Consider the following 25,328-nt stretch of genomic DNA (forward strand, 5'->3'; position numbering starts at 1 on the left):
AAAATTCTTAATGCCGCACTATCTGTGACTTTCTGATTTTCATATTAAAAATATGTAATATTTTCACTACCGGAGATGCCTCCAAAATCAAAATATACCATATTTTCTACACTTGATGTTTAAAATGTAATAATTCCTTAAAATCTGGATGTCAATTTTTAAATTTTTTTTCTTGGTTTCACCAGGAACCTTTGACATATCAAAAAGTAAAAAGTAAAGGCAGTTATTTTTGCATACAACGAATATTCAAGTTAAATTTTTAAAGTTATTTTTAATTATTTAATTCATTAACTGCCCAGTATTTGTTTTCAAGATTTTTTATTGAAAATTCAAAAACATCTTTTTATATAATTTAAATAGTAAAATTAATCCGGAAAACTGTTGTGTAGTTCTCCAAATTCTGAATTAATAATAATAAAAATGGATAAATTATTCTTAATGCGTTTCGTCAAATACATCTTGAAATTTTGTAACTCTTATAGCGCAATCTCGTTCCATTTGATATTCTATTATGCAATCGGATATAAATTTACAAGCGTATTACGGACGTCGTAATAAATCACAAATCTTTTTTTATTTCCTTTTGTCTCATTGCCACGAGGAAGATATAAATACATACTTTTTCATTCACTTTTATGACTTTTTTTCCAAGCAACACATGAAAGTTTCAGAAAGACCTTGTTCGGAACATTTATGAAACATTTTAGAAAGAACAATGCAAAAACTGCCCTGAATTTGTTTCTTAAAAAATTTTGATTGACTTTTGTTAATACTTTTAACACTGTGGCTTAAATAAAAATCTTAAAAAGATTAAAATTAAAATTTATGAAAGAAATACTCTGAACTCTATTATGCATTTAAAAGAAAATTAAATTTTTATTGAAGTAATTAAACGTTATCATATAAATGCTCCCGTTAATTTTCAAGGAGAAATAAGTCATTAAAATATTGAATATTTGAAATGTAAATGAATGGCAATGAAATGTAAAATATAAATAATTAGATGTTCATTGTTAAAATTTTGCAAAAGGGCTTCGTTCGTCACTTGAAATAATCAAATTTTCCGGTAATTATGCTATTAATAAAACATCAAAATTCGGAACTGTAAATTTATTTTTAAAAGGTGGCTTTTAAAAAAGTTCTTTATTGCAAGATCTGTGTAATGGAATGAAAGACTATGAATATTTATTTTATATCTCTTGTTTGATTTGTGGACAATATTCCAGATGGCGCAGAATGATTATTCTACCAAAATAAATATCAGGAATCTTCTATAATCGTCTTTCTCATATACTTCTTCATAACTACCTCATCTAATTTGTATGTTTAAAACCGATTATTGTTTAAAATAATTAAATGTGCTAATTTTGGGTCAATCAAAATCCTCTTACAAAATCAACGTTTTACTCATGGCGATTTGTTGCTATTTCATTTTGTTGATTTTATATTTTCTGCAGGCGATTTCGAAAACCATTAACTAAAATAAAATTAACTTTATGCCAAAATAAAATTGTAAAATTTCTTTAACGATTTCTTTATTTCTGTTTAATTGTCATTCTATTTTTTTATAGCCACACTGTATTCGCCAAACATAAATAAATGTATTTAATATTTTTACTCTTTAATTTTTCTTGGTTCACGAATGGTGAATTCAGATAAATGAATATAACAATCTATATAACATTTTTATTCATCATGAATTACATCATTTATTTGATATATATTTTTTAAATTATGTTGCTTTTGAGTGTATTTTTTAATAGAGTAGTAGTTATCCGAATTTAATTGTTCCAAACTCAATTTGGATAATCGAATACACAATAGCTGGATGTTTCAAGCTAAAAAGAGGTTTTTTTTTTTTGAGATATAAAAGAAATTTGGAGTTTATTAAAATATCATGTCTGAAAATATCAATCAAGATCAATTATTGCTCGCTTTTATCTAAAGTAAGGTTTCTTGTTTTTCACTCTTTTAAGCCATTCGGATTATTAGTGTTCCAGATAATAAGTTCGGGTAATTGCAGTTCTGTACAGCGAAGAACATCAAGTATACGTTTTTTGAAAACGGCATGTTTGGAAAATTGGATATACTGTACAATTTCAGTGTAAGGACCACTTCAGAAATTTCTCTCTTACAAATATTTCGCTTTTGAAACACAGTTTTTTTTCTTCATACTTTCGTATTTGTTGTATAAGCAATTCATAGAGACACGAGTACAAAAATCTTTCATCTGGATTTGAAGAAATCTGAGAAATAAAATCTCATCAAAATCAAGACTTTATTTGTCGATAACAGTATTTTCTCAATACTTTATATCCGAGGAGATTTAATCACGTTCAACTAAAACGAATTGAACAACTTTTTGTATGCAAATTTTTATAACATTATGGACTATTAGATTCATTCATAATTTCAAATTTTGTTCAATATATTTTAAATTTAAAAATTAATATAAGCAAAATATAAATAAAAAATATAATTATTTTATATATAATTCTTTACATTCTAGCTAGCCTCAACAAACTCATGAAATTCCACATTTTGTATAAATTTTACGACCTAGCAGAGAGGTGAGTGATCTTCTAAAAACTTTGAATGAAATTTATACCCTTTTCAATAATTAATCTTTACTTAAAAGTTTGGTAATATTTCATTTTTTTTTTTTTTTTTTTTTTTTTAGTTTTACTAGCAATCCTCATTTGATACGGGTTCTGAGACTTTTCCTCAACTTAGCAATCATCATACATTGGATAGCTTGCTCCTATTATCTACTTTCTGAGGTAAAATTGTTTGAAATTCCGATGAAAGGTTTTTAGATCTTTTGTTTAATATATCATTTAATAATGACGAATATATAAATATGCCTTGAAAATATAGATTTGAGTTTGTCCCTCGAAAAATAATTTAAGACGATTCTTATTCGTCAATTTTTAATTTAAATTTTAAATACAAGGCTGCAATGACGTGCATGCAAAAGAATTTAATATCATCACAAGGTTAGAGAATATAAACTCTGTAATTAAAATATTCAAAAAGGTTTTGTTGTGAATATACTTAAAAACCTCTTTTATAATTTATTAAAATTAAAAAATATATACGAAAATAAACTGGAGACTTTAAAAAACTGACAATTTAAAAAATTTAATAAGTTATGAAAATTATTTTTGTACAATAATGTACTTTGAAGCTACTGAAGAAATCAATCAAAATTTCGAATAAGTTCCAATTTTAAATTTATTTAAAATTTTGTTAAGGTCTTCTTATTCTTTATTAATAAATATTACAAAATTTAAGAAATACGCTATATTGTATAAAATTTCGCTATTTATTTATTAAGTTTATTTTATACGATCAAATCTCGGAGTCCAAACTATATAGCCAATCTTTTACCGTCATAGCTGTTGTCAAACGGTGTATTATTTAAACGATTTTTATGTTACTTAAACGTCATTATTTTTTATTTGTTTATGGGATGTAAGTTAATCATACGTCATTAAAAACTACATTTTTTTTATGTTGACGTAAGTTTATTAAGTTGTAATGGCATCGTTTGGAAGTTTATTTCTGAAAAATAAAAAATAAAAAAATTGTTTTACATTTCTTTTGTAGCAACTGTTTACAATCATTTCCCTGACTGAGCAGCTTTTCAATGTAGGGTTTTTAGAAACATTTTTTTTTTACACCCTGTTTCTAAATTACAGATACAGATAGAAAAAGCGTTCTAAACAAAAGCTCAATTTATTCAGTTAAAAAAATGATTCAGCCTATTTTTATTCATCAGTTTTCCATTTTATAATAAAAATGTGGAGTAATGATTAAAAATGGCAATCATCAAAACATCAAAGAATGATTTAAAATTTAAAAAAAAATATTAATTACTGCCTACTCTTTAAAAGTTTCAATTTGCATCGACTCCTATATGTTAGCAATTCTTCTCAGTAAAATTCATCTTTTTTTATTTCTTCCGTGGCTTTTTAATAATTTTACAGTTTGTCTAAGAATTACCGTTTGATGTTTTTATAATTTCGTGGAAATACAGAAAAGCTAAAAAAAAAAAAAAATAATAATAACTGCAAGAAGAAATATTCGAAATACATTTCCAAATTTTTAAATGACTTTTGAAGGTTATTTATGGAATTTTGAAATAAGAATTTATAAGAATTTTTGGAAGATAAAAGAAATAACCACTGCTGGGTAACAAAATGATATTGAACATGGTTTCCAGAATAAAAATTCACTGTGGTGAATTTCATTAGACTACTGAAAACACGATTCACATAGGAATAACAGACTCTTAAGGAATTAATTTAAAAAAAAATGTCTAAGAAATCATATTGGAAAGTACATGATAAATTGGCTATATAAAATTGCTAAAAGAAACACGGTGATAAATATTTTTTAACCATAAAAAAGGCAAAATTTAGATGGTACTGATGAATATAAATTTTTATACTTGAGAAATAAATTAGTTTTTTTCATATGCAATAAAGTAGAAAATTAAATAATGATATTTGGGAAAATTTTAGGTTTGATAACCAAACGTTCTTCGCTTTTTTAGTAATAACAATAAAAAATTGACTCTAAGGATTAGCAATAAGTACATCATTTCAGTTTCTTATTAGATGTACTAAGAGAAATCGATTGTGTTTTCCAGAAAAATGGATCGCGGATTTATATTTCTAATTCGATAAAAATATAGTTTCACCATAATAGTAATAATAATAAAAAAAAAACTTCAAACAAGCTAATCAATAAAAGAAAACTCGGGAATAATTCGAATTTTCGAAAACATGTACTGACAATAATTACAGCCTCAATACTTGTACGAGTTTTTTAACAGAAGAAAGTTTGAACAGCAATTTTAAATATATTCGAATGTTTCTTCTTCGTCATCATTTGGGAACAAGTTAATACTTTTCATACAATTTATAGGGCAAATATATGAGGACATTTTGTTTTGTATGTAAATTTCAAATAAAATTCAAATTTTAACATTTTTAACATTGATTATTTAAACAAAAGGAATAAAAACATGTATAAATCAACCCTGTCCAATCTAAAGATATTTTTTCAGAATTTATGGAAGATTGAAATTTAATTTTTCAGCTTTTGTCTGAGCATTATTTAAACCTTAGACTTATGTTGATTTTTTTTAAATATTCCATGAATCTATATCTGTGTTGTTGTTAAACGATTGCCAATACCAATTACTATGCAATTAGGTCAACAAATGCAGAACAATGCTGTCTTCTTTATGTTGTTATGCAATAGACATACCAACTGACCTAGAAAGGAAAGTTTATATTTGATTTTATGCTGTATTTGTTTACATAAATTCGTAATAGCTTTAAAATGTCAAGGATCTGCAAAGTCTAAAACCACGAAATGCATTCCTTAAAGTTTTGGAATTCTTTTTCTCTTCCACAAATATTACTACATTTAATGCTTTTCTGTATTGCTTTCGTAACTTTCTGTTTGTTTATTTTTAGTTTGAAGGACTTGGGAGCAATGAATGGGTCTACACGAATTCAACAGAACAGCAACGATTTTTTCGGTAATTTTATGATGTCTGTAGCAACTTCAAATGATCCGTTGCTTTTAATTACAAAACTCACTTAAAGTAGTGATGTAATTAAAGTATCTAACCTTGAAATTAGTGGATTGAAGTTAATTCATGATTATACGCAATTTCAAATATTTTTTCGGAAGAATAACAAAGGTGTAATCCATGAATACAAAATATAAAGCAAAAAAGGATTATTTATCTTGATAGTTGATTCTCTCTAAGATTATAAATAAATAAGAAAATACAAAAGAAGTTACCATTTTTTTTCTATCCGAAAAAAGTGATCTAAATTATAATATATATTTATGTTGATATAAAACTTAATATAAGATGTCTGTGAAAGGATTGGCGGTTTTTTTTTAACTGGAATACTTTACAAATTGTGACATTTATTTATTTTTGCATGAGAATTTTTGTTACAGTACATACTTCTGTTAATATTAAATCACCCTGATAGATGGTATGGAATTATGTAGGAAATATTTCTGGGGCATTTTGAATAGTAACTGCTGCGTACATAGTTTATGTAAGATGGTCTTGAACTCATTGGACTGGTCTGATTTAAAAAAAAAAATATTGGATGAATATCTAGAAAGCCGCATAATTTCATCGAGTTATTAGCATTTTACCTGAAAGTTTATCGATTGATCTACAAGTTTTCCAGATATCAATCCATTCGATTTCGTCCAGAAGAAGCACATGAAATATGCAATATATAGACGAAAATTCTTAGAATTTGCTGAATTGAATGTGCTGTCATTTCATTGTGGTGTTTTAGAATGTCGCTGCAATTTTGTAAAGGGTATCTCAAAATTAACACAAGATTTGAATTTGCCACCATTCGTGCATAAAGAATTGGCAACCCTATAAAAAAACATTTAACAGCTGCTAGTTTAGAGTTAGTGAAAATGAAATGTTACACGGTGGAACAACGTGTTTTCATTGTTGGAAATGAAAGTTTGGTGGCCACAGTTCAAAAATTTGATAATTGGCCACCTAGATCGTGGGATTTAACACCATTAAATTCCTTTTTTATGGGGATATTTGAAGTCAAAAGCTTAGGCCAACAAAATCACAAGCATGAGTACATTAAAGGAGAAAATTCAACCCAGCATCAAAGAAATTCATCCACATTTATGCAAAATGGTCATGGAAAATTTCGAGAAAAAAGTGCGTATGTACCAACAAATCCGTAAATGCCCGTTTGTCATATATGTTATTCCATACATTACCTTATCCTGTGTATTTTAGAATTCAATAAAAATATAACTATTTAAAGAAAAAAAATCTGCGTTTTTTTATTTAATTCAAATTTTGCGTTAATATGTTGTTCTATCGTGTAACGCTCCGTTTTTACTAACCCTAAACTATCAGTTGTCAAATGGTTTTTCAATAGGGTTTCCAACATTTAACTGCACAAATGGTGCAAATTCAAATTTTGCGTTAATTTTGTGATACCCTTTATCTTGCTTGCGCCATATAATTATTGGTAATGATCGACATTTCGGGAACTTTATTTTGTATCAATTATTTCTCTTGAAGCCGCAGAGGCACATATATTGCAAATGGTAACAACAAAATAAAGACTAAAAGAAACTATTTCCTTTAATTACAACTAAAATATTTTGCTTATTATTGAGTTTTAAAAACCTCCAATCCTTTTCCGAAAGTAATAAAGACAAATATCAAATTTATATTTTCTTGGGAGTCCAGGGCTTCGTACATTTGTTGAAAAATTTTATTTCTTACAAAATGGAAATCGAGATACTTTAGATAAATTAGTCACTGTTCTTTTTATAGGATAAAATAATATATTTTAAGATACTTCTCAGTTTACATTCTACTTCTTATAAAAGTAATATTATTAAGGGATTTATAATATAAGGTGACAATAAAATAAGTTTCATTATGTTCATATCATATGCAACAATAACTAATGAAAAAAAAAGACTAGAAGCAAAAAATTTCATATGTGGATCGTGAAAGGCAAGGAATTCTGAAAAAAAAATAATAAGTTGGTACCAAAAGTCGCTAATAAGAGAAGTTTTGGGACTGCCAATATATATATAAATAGAAATTTGCACAATTTAAAAAGATCACAGCTAAAGGAAAGAAAGACTGTGCTGCGATATTGTTAGTTCCGAAAATAGCAAATTAATATGGTGGGTACTCGGTAAGTGTAAAAGAAAATTCTAGATAGAGTATGCAAATTTGCCATGCGTACTTTATAGCAGCGCCATTAATCCCTTTGGAAAAAGGGGAAACAGTCAACAACTTTTTAATTAACTGTTGCTTTGTGTTTAATGTGCAACCTACCTTAACTACGAATGTCTTATTCATAAAATTTCTTTACATTCAATAGATAAATATTGGAGCTTATCTTGGAAAATTGGCAAAATTTCACAATTTACTTAAAATTTCAAAATCTACAATAGAACTAAAAGGTACGAATAAAATATTCGCAGAAGCTGTATCTCTAAGAATTAGAACCAGTAGAGGACGAAAAATAGTATCAGATTATACAAAAAAAAAAGTTATTACAAATATCTAAAACGACAGTTTGCAAACAGCTGCAGAGAAAATCATAAATCAGATGTAATATCTTATACACAGGAAGATCAGCATACTGAATATGCTTCAGAGGATCTTAATGTTGATTAATAAAAGATTATTTTCTGTAAATTCATGTTGAAATTTGGAAATTTTTGTATGGACATTTTTTTATTACATGAAAATAATGAAATTTTGCGTGGACCATTTTCCATGCATTAGTTAAAATGATTGGTCTTTTTTTGGGTTTTGATAGCACCAAAATCTCTTTTATTTGCTACTTATTTCATTATTTTTCTCGGTATTTATTTTGTCATATCTTCCACAATGCGTATATGAAATTTAGTTTCGTTCGGCGTATTAGTTTTAGTTCCAGGTGCTTCTGAAAAAGAAAAGTTATTTTATGACCATCTTATGCTATTTTCTCATGTTTCAACATATATATTTAGCCGTTCTATTTTCTAATATACAGTAGAGCTCACAAAAAAATATGAATATGTTGATAATTTCTCGTATGTCATTTGATTATTTTTGTAAAGGTGATTTTTTTTTAAATGTCTTCTTGGACATTATCAAAATATAACTGTGTAGTCATGAAACTTTTTATACATGTAAAGCCATTTTAACTTCTGATTTCTCAAGATAATCAAAACTTGATAGTTACGGTCAGGTTTATCTGAAACACTTTAAAAAAGAGCTAAGAAGGTTAAAAAGAAATATTTTTCTAAATGTGAAATATTTTTGTGGAAATTTTACTTTATTCTTACTATTTTAACTTTTTGCAACATAAACAGATGTCACACGGTCAAAATTTTATAAAGTGTGTTAGAATTTGTACAATTTTTTTTATTTTCTCAATTGCAATAAATAAATTGATAGTATACATTTCAAAAAATGGGGAAATTATTAATACCTGAATGAAGAAAATAAAAAAAAAACAATTTTTATTCCCAATTAACAGTTTTGTTCTAAAAATTACGGTATGTAACTACGTTCTTAAAGAATCCTTTTGGAAAATATAATAAAATATATTTTAAATTTTTGCATAAAATATATTAAAAAACCCTTTATGATATAAAAATATGGCAATTAAAGACAATGGTGCTTTTAAAAATTAGAAAAAATGATTAAAAAGAACTATAAAGCAAAAAAATTCCAGTTTCGAAGTTTATCAAATAATTGTTTAAAATCTTTTAAATAGCTTTAGAAATTATATTATTAAGAATTAGTATTCGTTTTTATGAAATCTCTAAATATTAGCGTTCAACTGATAAATAAATAAATAACTTGAAGTTTGTAATTTTTTCTTCGAACTGTCAAGTATTAAACTATAACATTAACTGCAAAATCTTTCTAAATAAACAGATTGCTTATTTTCTTGTTGGAATTGCAGAAGGCATTGTGAAATTATTGTAATAAATTTGAATAATAAACCATGCATTAGATTTTAATTTATGAGGTTTCTCGCAAGATTTTTGCCTAAATCTAGAATTTGAGAAAATAGTACTTAAAATCTAAAATAGCAATAAAACGTGTATTATGCAAATATAAAAACAAAGTAACTTCCCAAGGAATCAACTTAGAAACAGTATTGGAACGGTTTTATAAAGGAAATTGTTCAAAAATAAAAATAAAGGGAATTTTAAAGAAAATAATATTTTAAGTCTAATTTTAACGTAATCACTTACCTTTATTTTATCAGCTTTTAATTCTAATTTTTTAAACATTTAATTCCTTTTCCTTTACAAGATTAAATATTGAATATTTGCATCTAAGTTAATTTTTTGTAATAGCAATACATAAGTAATTCCTTCTTACAATTATTTACAGTATACTTTAATTTACAGGAAATATATTGTATGTTTGTATTGGTCTGCGATGACTCTCACTACAATAGGTGACACAAATACACCTGAGACTGATCTGGTAAGTCAACAAATTGTTTCTTTCAAATACAGTCTATAGATCTATTTTACTATAATACTTTATTTCTAAAATATTAAATTCTGAGCTTTGATCTAATACTAATTATTAGATGCGTTCTACCTTTTACTTTTACAAAGACTTCCGTATAAAAATATAAATCATAATTCTGATCAAAAATGATTGTGACCGTTTGCTATGTTGACAAACTCTCTCAATCGGCATCGATAAAAATTACATAAATTTATTTTTCTTATTAATATTTTAATTTTTAATTTTGTGATTTCGAAATTACACTGCGAAATTTCGAGAAAACAATCTCAAGAAAATTATCTTTTAAGTAAACTTGATTTTTTAAAAAATACATGAATAAAACATCATTTGTTCAAAGATCTCAAGTTTGTTGCATAAGTATTTTTTTCCCTCTAAATTTCATAATTTTTCAGAAAATTTCAATTACAGCTACGATATCTTAAATTTTGATAGATACATTTAATATTTTTACTAAACTGAAAGAAAACGTTTGTGTAATGAAACACAATGATTGAAAAATCATTAAAATTCCTCTTAGACAGAGTTACAATTCGATTCAAAATTAATGTATCAGTTAACAATGTACATTATATTTTCCAAGGAAGTAATAGGTTAAAATCTTCCTGTGAATAAGGGGTTCTTTTTTGTGTGTATTTATTTACGGTATATTCGTAAGTACAGTAACAAGTAATATTCGTATTTATCAATTTAGTAAATTTAGTATCGTATTTAGTAAAAAATGTACATTCGGTTTTTATATGGAGAACTGAACATTTTTGGCAAGAGCCCACCTCTTTCCAAATAGATATCGGTATAGAGTATGAATTGGACAAAACGAATGCTGTGAATGCTTATGAATTTCATATAAAATTTGAGATAAATCCCTTTCCACAATGTTTTTGAGTTACTGTCTTCACATAATCACTTATTAACAGAAGCATAGATGATATTCCAAACTCGATTTTAAATTTAAAATCGAATTCTTTTAAGATTACTACAGTCTCCCCGAATGATTCGTATGCAAAAAAATACTAATGGAAAAGAAAAAGGGATACTTCCATATGCAGATTCTTTCTAGTTATATTATCGCCTCTAGTTTCATATTACGTAGATGCTGTGTTCTATTTCTAAACAATAGGATACGACGGCAAATGCATTCGGTTGTCAATTAAATGAATTAGTATTATGAATAAAGAATGGATATTTGCCTAGAACACATTTAGAGATTTCCCGTGAGAGTTTCCATGTATAACGCTGTCTTCAGTTATGTTACATTTATTCAGGAAAGAAATAAGGAATAGAGAAATTATAAAATATTCACATTGTTCTCCTGATTAACTAATTGTATGAATTTTTTGGGTCAGATGGTGATCTCATCTTTCCGCATCAAACTTGCAAGTAGGATTACGATTTTCATCGCCAATCAGCATGTAAAATAAAATTCGCCATATTTCTTTACATTGCCATATTCTCTTGCAATTTAATAATAAATAAAATAATTAAACAAAAAAAACATTTTTTTTTCAGAAAAATTATACAAAATTTTACATTAGATTGAAGATTTCTACTAATAATAAAGATGAAAGTGCATGTGTGTATGTGTACATTAGTTTATGTATGTGTGCATGTATTTGTATGAATGTGTTGACACTTTACAGATCGGATCGTTTGATAAACAGTTACCAAATTTGGCATACATATATAGTTTTGGTGGTGGGATGCTGAAAGGGAATGCGGGTTATAGATAATATCAGAATATAAGCATTATCATGTGAAAATATAGAGCAATAATCTCAGAAAATGTAACATTGGATAAAGCAACTTGTTGTCATTAAAAATGAGAAATAAATAAGAATTTTAAAATGTATAATAGTTAACGTTAGTTAGTGGTACGGAAGTTTTTAAAATAATCACATTGATTACTCAATGTTCATATTCTTTTCATTTTCTTGCACGTAATAGTACAGTTTTCATGGATATAAACAAGCGGAAATGGTCTCTTCAAAATTTTCTCATAAATTCTATTAAAATGTCTTTTTCTGCTACTTCCACATGAAACTGTGGACCTAGGGCAAAAATGCGATTCGCTGTCATTACATTGGGGAACAATAGTTAAAAAAATTATGGTATTTGGCGCGAATTTAGAATTTTTGCGCAATCTATTGTTCTAATATTATTTTATGCCTTTTCTTCGAACGATTGAAATCAAAATTTGATACGAAACTACAATAGTAATCACAAAACCTCATGCAGAATTTCATTGATTTAAATCGTTGCATTTATTATTTATTGCGTTTGCAGACCGATAAACAAGCAACCTTTAGACAGATTTGGTTTAAAATTTGTTAAGTATTTACAATCTAGATGCTAAACTTCTGTACCAAATTTTATCTATCTAGTTTGATTTGTTGTTGTCGCTTTTCACTTTCATTCGAGCAGCAAGGCAGACACATTCTTTGAATGGGTTTCTTTCAAAATTCGAAAGAAATCTATAAATGAAACTTGAAGTTCATACACCAAATTTCATCCTCCTTAGCTCAATGCATTTTTGAGATATAGTGTTCTCAGAAATAATATTAAAAAATGCATATTCGGAAATCGAAGAGTTCAGAACCATGGAGATTCACTAATGTCTTGAGTTCAAATTTTTCGACGATTACAATAATCTCTCTATATTTTGTACACCATAAAATAGAAAAGAAAAAAGAAATTCATATAAGGCAGCAGCAAAACTCATTTTACTGTTCATTTTGTTTCGTACTCTATATAATTCCAGATAATGGTATATTCCTATTAAACCGCCTTTTATGTACCAAGCCATTAACAGCCAAGCCTTATGAGCTAATTTGAATTAAACTTGCAAAAGGTGGGGTTGCGAATGATTCAAACATCTGGAATATAGATTAAATCGACGACTTAATGCACGCTTATCGATAGTTGCGAAAACTAGGTCAAGTGCTTCACAAACATAAGATTAATCCATGCTCAAAATGGGAATATTTTGAAGAATAATGTACACTAATAGGATCTTTATTAAGAATAGGAGTGTTATCGATAAGCTTTATGATACGTAAATTAACTCAGAAATGTGTATTCGCTTTTGAATTGCCCTCTTAAATCAAACAGCTGGACTAAGCGGAAATGTAAAGCTAAGCCATCTATAATTCATGTGATGAAATAGGATAATCGATATTAAACTAAAGAGACGGGGTTGCAAACTGGAATTTAATCGACTGCGGATTTCCGCAGCGCCGAGCAATATAGATAAGCAAATATGACTGATAGATAGTACCAGCTACAATCATTGGTTAAAATATTGATGATATACTGTTTTTGCTGAAGTACTTTAAAAAATGCACTCAAGAGATCTTATAAAAATATTTATATGCGAATTATTTTAACGAATATATATATATATATATATATATATATATATATATATATATATATATATATATATATATATATAATCCTGGATAACTAATTCAAATTTTAGATGCTTTGTTGCTTACAAAATTTGCTGGTCGGTTTTAAGTAGAACTACTTATAATTAGTTCTGAACTTCAAATAATAGCGAAATATTTCAGTTTAAAATATTGTCTAAAAAGGCAGGAAGATAATACGATGATTTATCATCAGTATTTAAATAATTTATCATCAGAATGAAATTTGTAAACACTCCTTTATTTTGACCGCAGTTTCAAATCTGAAATGCAAGTGATTTTTTTTGTAATAATTTGTAATAATTATAATAATTTGTAATTATTTTTTTAATAATTTTAATAAATAATTTGTTTGAAGCCAAAGAGAAAAGGAACATTTCGCAATACCGATGCCAAAATATTTTATTTTAATGCTACGCACGAGAGGAATATTGAAAATTAACATATTTTTAAAAATCATATGTGAAATACTGGTATTTATATGCATATCATAGAATTTTTAAGCCCTTCGTTCTTAAAATCTTAAGATAGTGTTGAATAATTGTTTGAGATCCTTGAGATGAAATTTCAAAGAAATATCTTCTTCAAACAAGCTTTGTTAAAAAAATTAAAAACGTTTGTTTATTTTCCTGTAAACAGCTTTTTTTTTTTCATCCTTTTTATCGCCCATGCGTTTTTCTATTCTTACTGTACTTCATCTATATCTATACTTATAATAAAGCTCAATGTTTGTGTGTGTGTGTGTTGGCGCTCTACAGGTCAGGTCATTTGACATACAGCTATCAAATTTGGTACATGTATACCTTAGAGGTCGGAAATGTGCACCTGGGGTCCCTTTTTTTGAAATTTTAATTAGAATTTTAATTATTAGTCAAAAACTAACTTTTCCACCAAAAAAATCTTCCACTTTCCCCACCGCCAACTTTTCCGCCAAAAAAATCTTCCATTTTCCCCACCGCCAACTTTCAGTTATTTTTTTCTCCCAACAGAATTGAGGCTAGGGTTAACATTTTTCGGCGGATTATTTCAAACGATTCTGTTTATTTTCTTAATGTTTTATGCATTTAAAATTAAACGTTGTTAATTAATCCATGTTTCACATTCATTCTGAAGTACTTTTGAATTAAAATAACACAGAATAAAGGAAATTAAAAATGTATAATCTGCATAGCGTTACCCCAACTGGCGTAGAAAAATTCACGCACTTGCGTTAACGTAACTGGCGAAGAAAATTCACGCATGCGCATTGTTTTCTGACTGTTGACATGGCAACCAACGGATGATTTAAAATATTTTTAGGTTAGTTGCATGCTTTTTTAAGTAAATTGTATTTATGTTAGTTATATACTTTTTTGTATATGCTTATAGTTTTAAGTACATCGTTTTTTAAATATTTTTTTAAACCTGTTTTAGACCGATTATTTTAAACGATTCATTTTATTTTTTTAGTATTTGATGCATTTAAAATTAAACATTGTTAATGAATCGATCTGTTCATGATGAATCTGAGAAATTTTTGTTGACAAATTCTTGAGATATTACATAAATTAAGAAAGATATTCTTTAGTGCCCATAAAGTCTAAACGCTCAGTGACTCTATTATCAGTAATCATAGTATTAAAAAAATGCTTTGTTTCAGTAAAAAATATTATTATATTAATTGCAGATTAATCCTTTACACTTTAATTTAAAGCATTATTTCTACGAGGGGTAACAGAAAATGAGAGAGATACATATCAGGCTATGACTGAAGGCCCTTATAATAGTATGAATGAATTATATGACTATCAAAATTTGAAGTTTTAAAATATTTTGCCGAAGAATCTATTAAAGTTGGAATTGCGTAAAATATTTAATGGTACGACCGGAGTTTAACCTCCTGCTTGGAGCAATTTTTAAAAATCGCCAACAACGACCTTGCGAAATGTTCAAAAGCAAAGGATTTGTTTGTTTGTTTGAATGAGGGGGATTTAGGGATTTTTAGCTACAAAGGCTGTCATCCCAGCGTTCAACAATATCTTCAATCAATAAATATCAAAAAATTTCAAGTGTTGAAGGAAAATATGGAGAGAGAGTTTATCTGCAAATGCTTTGCTCGTGAGTTGTTTGAAATTACAGCTTGAAAGAGAGTTGAGGCCCAACTTCGACCACAGGCAACGTCTTACGCTTGAGTATTTTCGGCAGTGCAGTAAGATATGATCCAAATTATTCAAAGAGTGGCATGTTTCGCAATTTGGTTCATTCGACAGGTTAAAACGATGTAGAAGGCCAGGTGTAATGAGTGTTTTGGTAGATATTCTAGCGCAAATGATGTCTTCTCTTCTATTTCTTGTCCATTTAGCAATATTTTTTATGTCTGGAATTTCACCAAGAATTTCGTAATATTTGCTCTGTCTATAGCTGTCTGTTGTTTTTCTTTTTGAGATTTGTTTGATGCGTGAGATGATGTCTTCCGATGCGATCCATTCAATGCATGGGCTGATTTCTGTAACTGATTTTGCGATCAAGTCCGCTTTTTCATTCCATAAAATTGTCGAATGCCCTGGGATCCAAAGAAAAGTAATATGTTGGTTAATCTGAGATTTTTCCACAATTTTGGCCACAATTTTATGAATAATGGATGGGGATTTATATGAAAATTTTTGAAGTGCTGTAAGAACTGAAAGACTATCTGTAAGAAGAAGTAAATGTTTCTCAGGAACGGAAAGATAGTCCAGAGCCTGGTAAATTGCAAGAGCTTCAGCTGTAAAAATTGAATTGATGTTGTGGGTTCGAAAAGCAAATTGAGACAGATCCGAAATGCCGGCGATTGAAGTTAAGTTTTGCGATTTCGATGCATCAGTTGCGATAATGAAACATTGTTTGAAGTCCTTTTGAAGCGTTTCTTGAAAACTGCCATTAATAGCTGAGTGTGGGAGAGATTTGTTTTGAAAAGGGTATTTTGAAATAATAATACTGCAATTTTCTCTTGGAAGTTGCAAAAAATGTTGATCAGAAATAATGCGATTCCAATTAATGTTTAGATCAGAAAAAATTTTATCCAGAAAAATTTTGTCCTGTTCAATAAGAGCAAGATTGAAATGTTCTAAATCTAATTTGTAGATGGCGGAGAAGGAACTGATAGAAATCTGCTTAATGAGAAATTGTAAGGATAAACGTTTGATTTTTTCACTGAGAATTTCCTGATTGGAGATGTAAAGGAGAGCTTTATTTGGTGTCCACTGTGGAACACCAAGTGCAATGCGAAGTGCTTTGGTCTGAATAATGTTACATGCTTTCATGTGAGTTTCTGGAAATTTGTTGATAATGGGACTGGCGTAAAAGAATAAGCTGCAAATGCTATTGTCTGTGATTGTGATTAAATCTTTTGTTCTTGGGCCATAATGTTTATATGCAAAACCCTTTAATGCGTTGATTTTTTTTAAAGCTTTATTTTTAATTTTATTTAAGATCGATCCGTTTTGATTTCTTTTTGAAAAAGGAATTCCGAGGAATGTAATTGAGTTTTTCCATTGGATGTTCGTTCCTGCTAGTGAGATATTTGGGTGGGTAAAATTAATTTTGTTTGAAAGATCGGCTATGTAACTTTTCTCTGCATTAACTGAAAGCTTCCAATACGTACACCATTGATGTACGTTTTCCATTGTTTTTTGTAATTTCTTAGCAATAAGTTCAATAGACTGATGCGAGCAAAATATAAATATGTCGTCCGCAAAGATCAAACAATCAACTTCATTTTCAAGAGTTTCAAAAAAATCCGATATAAAAATTGCCCATAAGATTGGCGAGAGGACACTACCTTGTGCTAATCCTTTGTTTGTAATTCTTATGTCGGAGAGTGTTTGTCTCCATCGCACTTGAAACGAACGGTGACTAAGGAATTGATGCAACCAAGCGCATATCTTCCCGCAGATGCCCAATTCCAAGCATTTATATATCAATCCGTCAATATAAACCGAATCATAAGCTTTTGCGATGTCGAGACTAATACCAATGAAATGTTTTTTTTCCCTCTTTGCTTTTGAAATGCTGTAATATAATGAGTAAGTGGCTGCCCTATTGTCCTTGTATGGTAAAAAACCAAATTGTTTTGGATGAAGTTTTTTGTTCTTTGTAAGAAAATCAGTAATTCTTTTACATAAGATACGTTCAAAGATTTTGGAAAAAACAGATGTTAGAGCTATTGGCCTATATGATGTTATCTGAAGCTTGTCTTTATTTGGTTTTGGAATGGGAATAATAAGTGCATGTTTCCATGTTTTGGGAACATATGCTGTGTTAAAAATCTGTTGAAATAATTGAAGGATGTAATAATTTGCATTTTTGTTAAGTTTTTTGAAAAAGGATGCGGGAATATTGTCTGGACCTGGGGTTGTAGTTTTTGATTTTTTAATTGCGAATTGTAATTCTTCCATTTGAAGTGCTCCGTTTAATTCGCTTTCCTGATTGTCCGTAAACTGGATTGGTAATGGCTCGTGAGTACTGGAATTGTTGGCATAAAATTCTGCGAACAGATTACTTTGCACGAATGGGTTTGTGATAAAAGAATTGTTAACAGAAATGGTGTTGAAGGAGTTATTATCTTCATATTGCTGATTCAGTTTTCTTAAGATAGAATAAAATAAACGAGGATTTCTTGCACTATTACATAAATTATCCCAAAATTTTTGTTTTGCTTGTTTACTATAAAATTTGAATCTGCTTGCGAATTTTTTGTGAAGAATCCAAAATTTAGTTGATATGCATTTTAATGCTTTCTTCCGATATATGATTTTAAGGTTGTAAAGTTTGTGACAGGTTTTATCCCACCAGGGTGGGTATTGTTTGTTATTCAAAGGTATTTTTCTAGTATTATTGGATATGATTTCTGAAATGTTTGATGAAACTGAGTCTAGGTTAAGATTTGTATCTTCAAAAATTTTTTCCGATTGAAAAAGAATAGATTGCCATTTAATTTCTGTGAGGAACCTTTGTTTGTTGTGTAAAACTTTGCAGGTGGAAATTATGGGGAAATGGTCGCTATCAAAAGATGATTCAGCAACAAAACAATCTGAGCTACAGAAGAGTGATTTGGAACAAAGGGTAAGATCCAGAAGTGATTGGTTACCTGCAGGAGTAATGTGCGTCGGGTTCGAAGTATTTAAAATGACAAAATTTGAATCCGTTAACCAATCGACAAAATTGTTGCTGAGTCTGGAAGAAGTGGTTGAGCCCCAAAAAGGGTGATGTAAATTAAAGTCACCAAAGATGAACGTTGGTTCAGAAAGTGAGTTAAAAAAGTTTCCGAAAATTTCAATGTCAAAACCTGTAGGAGCGTAAATGTTTACTATACAAAAGTTTAGAGAAGCTGTAATGATTTTAACGGTGAGTATTTCCACGTCCGAATTTTGAGGTACATCGTAAGGGATTATGTATGCCGACAAATGATCGGGGATTCCAATTAAAAGGCCCCCTCCCAGTCTGCCTTCCCTGTGAGATCTAAAAACCCTTTTTTTATAGAAACTAAAATCTTCTTCAGCATAAAGAAAAGTTTCTTGAAAAATCCAGAAATCTGAAATTGAGAAGGGAGGAATACCAAGCCAGATTTTTTTATTCCTAATACTACGGCAATTCCACTGAACAAAACGCATCCTAATAAATTAAACCAACAGAAAAGGAAAAAGCAATCTGCAAACTCTGCAAGAGGTCAACCAAACACCGGGGTGACGTACACACACACAAAAAAAAAAAAAAACCAAAAAAAAAAAAAACCCCAAGCATTTGGGAAAGATAAAATTGAAGCAGCGCTTTGTAAAGAAGAGAAACAAATAACAAGCAGTAAAGTGGGAGAGGAAACATAAAACAGCAAAAAGGAAACAAAGCGCAAAAAAAAAGATTATTAATCCGAAGTCCCAGCAGGGCCACCAGCGTCCCATTGCATGGGTTGACTAGTAGAACTAGCGAAGTTTTTCGAAGCATTAAGTAAAGCTTTTTTCTTCCTGGATGGAGATTTAATTTTTTCACCTTTGTCAATCACATGAATTAACTGTTGCACCATAGACTCGACCGAAAGCAAAGGAGTAGATGTTCAATTATAGTGCATAATAAAGATTGCCAGCTTTGGAGCGTTATCGCAACTTGGCGAAGAAGGGGGTTAAACTCCGGTTCAACCTATTTAATTATTAAAATTTAAACGAACATTAAGATTGGCGAACCGGCTGGTCGCCAAAGGCGGCTAGTACTTATAATAAAGCTCAATGTGTGTGTGTGTGTGTGTGTTGGCGCTCTACAGGCCAGACCGTTTGACATCCAGCTACCAAATTTGGTACATGTATACCTTGGAGGTTGGGAATGTGCACCTGGGGTTTCTTTTTTCGAATTCTTAATTAGAATTTTAATTATTAATTAAAAACTAACTTTCCCGCCAAAAAAATCTTCGATTTTCCCCACCGCCAACTTTTCCGCCAAAAAAATCTTCCATTATCCCCAGCGCCAAACGAGAAAGGCTTCAGTTTTTTTTTTTCTCCCAACAGTAATGAGGCTAGGGTTAAAATTTTTCGGCGGATTATTTCAATCCGTTCTGTTTATTTTCTTAACGTTTGATGCATTTAAAATTAAACATTGTTAATGAATCAATCTTTCAGATTCATTCTGAAGTACTCTTGATTTAAAATAAAACAGAATAAAGAAAATTAAAAATTTCTAATCCGCATAGCGTTACCCCAACTGACGTAGAAAAAAATCACGTATTTGCGTTACGTAACCGGCGAAGAAAATTCACGCATGCGCATTCTGTTCTGATTGTTGCCATGACAACGTTATCAATGGATGATTTCAATTATTTTTGGGTTAGTTGCATGCTTTTGTAAGTAAATTGTATTTATGTTAGTTATATATATTTTTTTTTATGCTTATAGTTTTAAGTACATCGTTTTTTAAGTAGTTTTTTTAAAACCTGTTTTCAACCGTTTATTTTAAACGATTCGTTTTATTTTCTTAGTGTTTGATGCATTTAAATTTAAACATTGTTAATTAATCGATCTGCTCATAAGGAATCTAAGAAAATTTTGTTGACCAACTCTTGAGATATTACATAAATTAAAAAAGATATTTTTTAGTGCCCATAAAGTTTAAACGCTGAGTGACTCTCTTTTCAGTAATCAGATTATAAAAAAATGCTTTGTTTCAGTAAAAAATATTATTATATTAATTGAAGATAAATTCTTTCCACTTTAATTTAAAGCATAAATTCTACGGGTGCTAACAGAAAATGAGAGAGATACATATTACGTTATGACTGAAGACCTTTATAATATTATGAATGAATTATATGATAATCAAAATTTGAAGTTTTAAAATATTTTGATGAAGAAGCTATTAAAGTAGAAATTGCATAAAATATTTAATTATTAAAATTTTAACGAACATTAAGATTGGCGAACCGGCTGGTCGCCAAAGGCGGCTAGTTTATAATAAAACACGTCATCATCAATGGCATCCTGCTGTATCGGCCTGCAAACAAAAGAAATAACACGTGATTTAACAGTCCTGTGATGGAAAGGTAAATAATTGGTAATAAAATTGACCCTAATATATAGATAAATAGATGTAAGTATAAACAAGTAGATATTGATATAAAAGAAAATTCATTGATATAGTGATCGTCATTCATAAAGACATACTACATATACACAAAATGTGAAATAAATGGCAATACAGCTAACAGAATATTTTTCCTTCAATAAAAGGCAATATGACATTCTAGAAAGCAATGAAAAGGAACTATGCAATACATTAAATAAGGAAGAATTATTAAAATATAAAAGCATATTACATAGCAATACAGCCAGACAGAAGTACATGATGCAATAAACAAACAAAATCGATGTTTTGTCTTTGAGAATTCCATTTCAGTCTGCAAATATTTATAAAAATTGCTCTGTGTAGAAATGACTACAGCTATCCCATAATAATATGGTGGCAGATTCTCCGTTTTTCCAATGGAATTAATTTTCGGTGTCAATTTCTAATAGAGTGTTAAATGAAATATAATTGGAGAAACATTCATTGAATGAAGCCAAATCATGAGGCATCTCATTTATTGATCACATGATTTGTTCCCATTTGATGAATACATATACAAGATGTAATTTCATCATGATTTGTGATGGGCTGATGGTTATATTTTGATAAATATATGGAAGATCGAGTATATTTACATTCGTGCAAAGTAATATGGGATAAGATATCCATATTTTCTTCCATTATTAAAAATTAATTCGATCGAAATAATCTGCCAAGATTTCAATATTCAAACGCCGATTAAATAAGATTTCGAATCGTTTTAATCCATATTTTAAGCTACGGAGATATATTGTTACGAATCTGCAATGCGGCTTTCCAGCATAGTTGGTTCCATGGGAGGTCCCAGAGCTTGGCGACAAACTTGGCGACTTGGCGACGAATTTGGCGAATTTGGCGCCAAAATAAATTATACCCGAAACATCGAGAATTTTCCCGATCCATCCAGTAGGAACGGAGATACGCCTCGAACGTTCCTGATTGGTTGACAGGCTTCTGGCCCCGCCTCCTGAGACCTATAAAAGGAAGCACCCGCAGCTGCCGGGCAGTGGTGCATTGAGGAGAAGTCGGAAGCGACAGAGCAGAGCAGAGTAGTAGTGAACGACGGTGAATTGAGTCGTGGACCAGTGAAGTCGAAGAGTAGTCGGAAGCGACGGTGAAGAACTCGTCTTCCATTGACTATCGGAGTAGAATCTCTTGTATGCTGCACGTCTCGGCTGAAGATAATCGTCTTCTGTGCTGTATATAGTTGCCGTCTTTGTGTTGTCCTGTGTGTCTTCGTGTAAATAAACGTCGTTGTTTCATTTTCTACTGCCGCCTGCTGATTGAGTGTTCTCCACACCATATAACTCCCACTATCCAAACGAACCCCGGAAAATTTCGTAACAATATAAATTTCGATTTAATGAATAGAGTTTAATTTCTAACTTATCATGAAACAATGAGCAAAACGTGAAACAACCTATCTATATATAAAAAAACGTTTACGTGGACGCAAAATCAACCGAATTTGTTAATCGCCGTTTGGCAACGTTCCGACTTTGCCCGGGAACATCAACACGCGGTTTGATAAGATTTCGAGGGAACGCTATTCTTGCATCGGTGTGAAAAAATTTTCAACAAAAATATTAACGGTCAAAAAACAGACAAATTTTTTTTGAAAATTTTTTCAATCCGTTCATTGATTGTTACTTGCAGATGCATCGTATAATTGAAGAAAATCCTATTACAAATATCCGAATGGTTTTCATGGAGACTAGAAATATAGAGGCAAAATGCATTAGTTCTTTAAATGAGGAAACTTATTTTATACCACGGATACCCATTATACCTTCTAACAGCAATATGCCATTTAAATTTAAATGAAAGCAGTTTCCGATTCGTTTTGCTTATAGTATGACAATTAATAAAGCACAAGGACAAACCCTGAACATTACAAGGGGCTATTAGATGCATTAAATTCTCGAGCATTGAATCAGGGTGTACGTACAGGAAAACTGATTATACTTCCACCTACATTTCAAGGAAGCCCTCGCCATATACTTCAAAATTACCAAGATGCAATGGCAATGGTCAGAAAATTTGGTCGAACTGACTTATTTGTTAGCCCTTAACCCAACATAGATGGATATTTTAAATGTGCTGAAAGAACCACAACGCCCAGAGGATAGACCAGATATAGTTTGGTGGATGTATATAGTTATTTAACTGAAAGGTTATTTATGTTTACAAAGAACTTTGATGCAGGTGATTTTTGAGAGTGTACTTTTTACTGTAAATTTTTTTCATTGTTTTATCACATTAAGGAATAAATTGAATCTAAATATATTTGTTGTTAGACCTACTAAAGTGGTTTAGTAGGTGGCGAGCTAGCGAAGCGATCCGAGAGGAACTGCATTAGTAGTTTTTCGGGGTTGGCGAGCAGGGGTGGGCCCCCTAGTGAACAGGGGAGCGGAACCCCTAGTAAACAATATTTTTTTTAATTACTCCTTTTCTACTTCATTTTTTTTATTTGTTTGTTTGTGTGTGTGTGTGTGTGCGTGTGTGCGTGTGTGCGTGCGCGCGCGTGTGTGTGTGAAATTACAGATTGTGAGGCCAGATTATACGTTTTTATTCATTTTTGTAAAATTTGTAGGAGTACATATTTACCGGTCTTATCTTCATGATTGGTGTGTTCGTTTTTGCCACTGTTATGGGAAATGTGGGAGACGTCATTTCCAGTATGAATGCCAACAGGCAAGAATTTCAAGCCAGGTAAAAAATAATTTGTTCTATGTCCAATATCTTTTCAGTGTATCAGGTATTTAAAGTATATAAATGTTGAAGCAAGCAGAAGTATATATACGAGGGGATTAATTCAAATTGCTTAGTAAGTTTGTAGCATTAATAGCACAACATAATAATTAAAACAGAAAAAAGTTTTTAAAAATATATCTTTATTTTGTGCAGAAAGGTAAAAGTAAAAAGTTGGATGACGAAAATAGATTTTCTTTTCGCTGTAAAAGAGAAAGCCACTTTCTGTAATGAAATATTACATAAATAGATTAAAAAGCGATCTTTTATAGGAATTGAAATATCACTTTTTAGCCTTTACTTGTAAGCAATTGTAATATCAAAACCTTTGATTAACTTGATTGTTTGCCACCATATGGCGGCAAACAATCGAGCTAGTGTTCCTATCTTGAAAGCAGAACAGGATACGGGCAAAAGTCACTAGCGAAATTGTAGAGCATCTTCGATTTAATACGAAAAGGCACCTTGAGCGCGAAAAGGCTAACAACAAAATGAGTAAAACGCGCATTTGTTTGGTAGCAATTTCCATCCCACTTATAAAAGAAAAGCATTATAAATAAAACAGAATAATTAGTTATCAACAGATGCTTTTATTTTCGGTGTGTTCGAAATGTTCACCATCAGTTATGCAATACAAATCTGGAATCATTTTTGCAAAAGATGGTGCCCCCCCCCACCTACTATAGCGAGTCATTTAGCGAGAGCCTGAAAAATTGCAATTAAGCATGCATTACATGTTTTTTTCTAATACTGTCCTTCTTAAGGTGTCTTTTCATAATAAACCATAAAGCTCTACATTTTTGTAATTGAACCCCCCCCCCACACACACACCTATATCTTGTACTGTTTTGAAGATACGAATGCTAACTCCATTTAGTACTACTAGGTGGCGCTGTAACAAATCTCACCTTGTAAGACATGATCACGCTATTCTACATGGTCACCAAATTTGTGACAATAGTTATCGCAGTTCTAAAATTAATTTAGAAAGACTTTAGTGAGAGCTCTATATGTTAAAAAGAGTAATTGATTTGTTCTAAAGACGATAATCAACAAAAATCTGCCGAATTTTTTTTTTGGAATTCATTTTATGAATATCATTATAATAGGAAATGTTATAAAAAAAGCAATTTAAAAATTTCACAAAAATCTGGAACTTTAAACTGAAATAGTAAAACACCAGATGATGATAAAAATATTCTAAGAAAATAAGAACTGTGAATATTTAGAAGTTATCTTTTTTATGATATTAATTTTCCTAGTAATCAATATCATTCTTTTTTATGATATTAATTTACGATATTTTCAGAACCTCACGATGATTTTCAATTTCTTTTATGGTTTCTGTTTTGATTTCCAGTTTAAAAATTATAAAAAAAAATTTAAAAAATATTTATTTTTATTATTTTTTACTCTTTAAGAAGCAATCAAATGCTTATTAAGAACTGAAAATAATAAAT

At 29.7% G+C, this 25,328-nt stretch overlaps 1 protein-coding gene across 2 annotated transcripts in view; it reads left to right on the plus strand.

Annotated features, from left to right (window-relative positions):
- LOC129960315 (cyclic nucleotide-gated cation channel alpha-3-like) overlaps positions 1 to 25,328 on the plus strand; it is a 121,304-nt gene that overhangs the window by 66,811 nt on the left and 29,165 nt on the right. For both annotated transcript variants that reach the window (XM_056073672.1, XM_056073682.1), the window contains exons 9-13: positions 2,510 to 2,570; positions 2,681 to 2,780; positions 5,490 to 5,554; positions 9,964 to 10,042; positions 23,711 to 23,829. In XM_056073672.1, coding sequence (XP_055929647.1) covers positions 2,510 to 2,570; positions 2,681 to 2,780; positions 5,490 to 5,554; positions 9,964 to 10,042; positions 23,711 to 23,829 — 424 coding nt within the window. The remainder of the gene's footprint in view (positions 1 to 2,509; positions 2,571 to 2,680; positions 2,781 to 5,489; positions 5,555 to 9,963; positions 10,043 to 23,710; positions 23,830 to 25,328) is intronic.

This window comes from Argiope bruennichi, chromosome 2, assembly GCF_947563725.1.
Source record: "Argiope bruennichi chromosome 2, qqArgBrue1.1, whole genome shotgun sequence".
In the NCBI taxonomy this organism is placed as follows: domain Eukaryota; kingdom Metazoa; phylum Arthropoda; class Arachnida; order Araneae; family Araneidae; genus Argiope; species Argiope bruennichi.